This window comes from Octopus bimaculoides, chromosome 12 (genome assembly GCF_001194135.2).
Source record: "Octopus bimaculoides isolate UCB-OBI-ISO-001 chromosome 12, ASM119413v2, whole genome shotgun sequence".
Classification (NCBI taxonomy): Eukaryota; Metazoa; Mollusca; class Cephalopoda; order Octopoda; family Octopodidae; genus Octopus; species Octopus bimaculoides.
This window is the reverse complement of record NC_068992.1, coordinates 14,779,217-14,783,668: the sequence shown is the minus strand read 5'-3', so window position 1 is coordinate 14,783,668 and position 4,452 is coordinate 14,779,217. Positions and strand designations below refer to the sequence as shown.

Genomic DNA, 4,452 nt, shown 5'->3' with positions numbered 1-4,452 from the left:
ATATATATATATATATATATGTATGTATGTATATATGTATGTATATATATGTATGTGTGTGTGTGTGTGAGTATTATATATATATATATTGTATATAATATGCAGTAGTGCACATGCACACAAATACCTATGTATGTAACTTTGTATTTTCATGTAATGTATGTTACCTGAATAGCTGTATAAAAACATATGCTTGTATGAATCAATGTGTGTGTGTGTGTGTGTGTGTGTGTGTGTGTGTGCACGTGCACACACCATTTTACTGCATCATGTCTGCAGTATGCCATTCTGACGACTTTAAACTAAATTCATAAAACAATATATTCTTCCAATAAGAAATAGTAACTAACCTCCATCGAATACCCTATTAAGAAACCAAAATATCCTAAAAGCTTGTTCTCTCCTAAGTGAGTAAAACAACTCCAACAGGACAATAACAATGAACAGAGTCATTAACAAGAGAACCAAAATATATTTAACACAAAAGTTAGTTTCCTTTGTCAGCTGCCTGTTGGATATCAGCATGATTTTGACATCTTAAGACAGAATCCCTATTTCTGACAGTGTTAAACAACTTTAGAAAATTACGTAATGCTGTTTGAGAATATACAAATAAAATGTTTGTATTTGAACTGCAAGTCACAAACATATATATATCTAAAACATCAGCATGAAGGAATAGGTATGGTTGTGTGGTAAGCAGTTTGCTTCCCAACAACATGGTTCCTGGTTCAGTGCCATTTTGTGGCACCTTGGGCAAGTGTCTTCTACTGTAGCCTCTGGCCAAGGCTATATTATATCATCATCATCATCGTTTAACATCTGCTTTCCATGCTAGCATGGGTTGGACGATTTGACTGAGGACTAGCAAGCCAGAAGGCTGCACCAGGCTCCAATCTGATCTGGCAGAGTTTCTATAACTGGATGCCCTTCCTAACGCCAACCACTCTGAGAGTGTAGTGGGTGCTTTTACGTTCCACCAGCACGAAGGCCCATCACACAGTACTGGCAACGGTCTCGCTGAAAAGGTGTTTTTTATGTGCCACTATAATGTAATGAAAAAAAAACAGAGAGGCAGATAGACAGAAAGAGATAGATACTGAGAGAAAGAGGGAAAAAGACAAAAAGAGGGAGAAAGAAAGACAAAAAAGAATTCACCCACTTCTGGATAGGTAATTGGTTTATTGACAGCTTTACTCACAAAGAGTAAAAGATGAGTTGGTTTAGCTGGATTTGAACTCAGAAATCCTACAGACAGAACAAATACCGTCACGCCTGCTATTTGATGCTTTAACTGTTCTGCCATTTTGCCACCATTCATCATCATCATCGTTTAACGTCCGCTTTCCATGCTAGCATGGGTTGGATGATTTGACTGAGGACTGGTGAAACCGAATGGCAACACCAGGCTCCAATCTGATTTGGCAGAGTTTCTACAGCTGGATGCCCTTCCTAACGCCAACCACTCAGAGAGTGTAGTGGGTGCTTTTATGTGTCACCCGCACGAAGGCCAGTCAGGCGGTACTGGCAACGGCCACGTATCAAGAATATTCTTGCATTGACTCAACAGACAATTCCAATCTCTACTACAAATTTCTGCTGATTTCTCAGTATTCAAGAAAGAGAATTCAATATTTTCACCAATCTAATATTTTAATAATTGATTTGTTCTTTCATTCAATGTTTTACTTTCTAGGACTTTTTTTCTATCTTTCTATTTTTTTCTTTTCCTTTTAGGGTTTTACGAGCTTTCACGGGGCAGCTAGCAATGACCATCACAGGAGCCTTTAGCATCGGCCTATTGGTGTGCTCCTTGATACCATGTGCCGGAACAGTGGAGTCTTTGATACAGTACACCTCCACCTCCAGTCCTAGCCAAATGCCAGACCTAACCACTGAACGAAACCGAGTGCAAACGAGAGCAGTTAAAGATGATAAGAACGTGGAACTATACTTTGCAATCACCAAAATGCTGGAACAGCTCAATGTCTTGTCACCCAATGCCAAATCATGCTACATCCTCAAAAACGTCGAACCAAGCAACGTAAAACCAGCTATTGATAAAACCGTTGAAGTACGACTGGTATTTACTGTTGTGTCTGCTCAGTCCAGTTCTTCTGGCAATAATAAACCAAAGGAAGATTCCAATAATAGCAATCGTAGTTCTTCCGAATGTAAAAAGCTACTTGCTCTATCGATGCAGCAATCATCTCTAGGGAGTAATTCAGGGGCTAATGATTCAGCCAACAATTCAGCGGGATACAGTGCTCCACATACAGAGTACGGAAATGAATCAGGTAAGTCAAGGGGTCAAAAAAGGAACCCTATTTTGTTCTTGTTTCTTTTGCAACCAGCAATTTATTTTGTAAACAAGTTTAATTTTGATTGGATTATTATTTTTTTTTTTTTTTTCGAAGTCAGATACAAATATCTCAGAGTATTTCATTCAGTGGAATCATTATTCACTCTTGGAATCTGTCTTAAAATAGCCTGGTTTTGAACATATGCATAGAGCAATTTCAGTTCAGTAATCTTAAAAATGTATAAATACACTTTTATTCCACATCTCTCTTGTGTTTACAGGGATTTAGGCAGCGGAAATACTGAAGTGTGAATTTAGTATCTCCTAGTGATTGTAGTTTTAAAAGCCCATAACGCCGAAACTACTTCAACTCAAAAGCTGAGATTTCAGATATACTATTTCTGCATGGCATTGAGTCAGCACACCAAGTCTGGTGTAGCACCCTCTCCATACACAGCACAAATGTTATGAGCAGCTTTTATGGCCTTAGAACCTTGAGTAAAAGCAAAAAGAAGGTGTCGAAAATGCTCGTTTTTCTTAACTTGACATTCCATTTTAATGATCTGAAAATAAACAAAAATTAACTAAAATTAACTAGAAAAGAAAAACAAAATAGATTCCAAAATGATTCAAAAATAGAATTCTCGAAAAAAATAGATTCCAAAATTTAAAAAGGCAATAAATTCCAAAATTTCAAAAACCAGCGGGAACTTAGTTACCAACCCAATATATACACACACACACAGATGTGTGTGTGTGTGTGTAGAAAGAGAGAGAGATAGAGCATACACATCTAAACACACAGACACACACACTCACGCGAACACACACACACACACACACATTCTGAAAAAGTAGACATTTAATGATGGAAGATTTTGTTTGAGGCAGATACATAGAAGTAGTTGGCAATAATAGCAATTGTGCAAGAAAATCATTCAAATGCTTGGAAGGCTCCCTGGAAGTAGCTGATCGCTTCTGTTACCAAGGTGATCTAATCAACAGTGGAGGTGAACACTCCAAAAACATAGCTGTCACAGTAAGAACGTGATGGAGGAGTTCAGAGAGGTATGTCTTCTGCTGGCAACAATGGTTTTTTTTGTTTTTTTGTTTTTCTGTTTTGCTTTTGTTTGTTTTCTAGTAAAGAGTGGATTGTTTGATGTTTGTGAAACAAGATGTGAGCAATGAATGCAGGGATTGGTTGAAAGCAGTAAGCATAGCTGATGTAAGGGACGAGAGGGGATCTGCTCTGGACAAGGCTTTTATGAGGGTGACAATTTTGTATCTGCTGTAAAAGACAGTATAGGGGGAAGCGGTGGCACATTGGGGGGGGGCGTCTGGGGTGACTCCCAATTCAGTTTTGCCACGGAGTGAAAGCTGAAAAATGTGGCATTATTCTCCACTGGATGTGTAACATTAATATTCATCATCATCGTTGTTTAACATCCGCTTTCCATGCTAGCATGGGTTGGACGATTTGACTGAGGACTGGTGAAACCAGATGGCTACACCAGGCTCCAATCTGATTTGGCAGAGTTTCTACAGCTGGGTGCCCTTCCTAATGCCAACCACTCCGAGAGTGTAGTGGGTGCTTTTACGTGCCACAGGCATGAAGGCCAGTCAGGCGGTACTGGCAATGGCCACGCTCAAAATGGTGTACTTTATGTGCCACGCGCACAAGAGCCAGTCCAGGGGCACTGGCAACGATCTCGCTCGAAAGTCCTTACACATGCCGTGGACACAAGTGCCAGAAAGGCGTCGCTGGGCACAGATGCCATCAAATATTCATGAATAATGGAACATGAAGAAGCTGAATAATAAACTCAAATTGTGGTGTAAAAGATAAAAGGTGGTACTAAACATATATACGATGTACATAGCCATCCCAAAAGTAAATGGGCATCCCTTATAATGCCTTTTTTATTTGTGTGGACACTATCAGGTACTTGAAACTTGTTAAGGTATTATGCACAAAATGTCTGCAAAATGCTCCTCCCTCTGTCCTCTTCCTCTTTCTCTCTCTCTCTGTCCCCCTCTTCCTCCTTCCTCTGTCCTCCACCTCCCTCTACCCTCCTCTTCCTTCCTCCCTCCTTCCTCTTTCCTCCACCCTCTGCACTCCTCCTCCTCCCTCCTCCCTCCTCCCTCCTCCC

General features: G+C 39.9%; 1 protein-coding gene across 2 annotated transcripts in view; it reads left to right on the top strand.

Annotated features, from left to right (window-relative positions):
* Positions 1-4,452, top strand: part of LOC106874489 (uncharacterized) — a 384,280-nt gene that overhangs the window by 322,808 nt on the left and 57,020 nt on the right. For both annotated transcript variants that reach the window (XM_014922234.2, XM_014922232.2), the window contains exon 5: positions 1,738-2,297. In XM_014922234.2, the coding sequence (XP_014777720.1) occupies positions 1,769-2,297 (529 nt within the window). In that variant the 5' untranslated portion in view covers positions 1,738-1,768. The remainder of the gene's footprint in view (positions 1-1,737; positions 2,298-4,452) is intronic.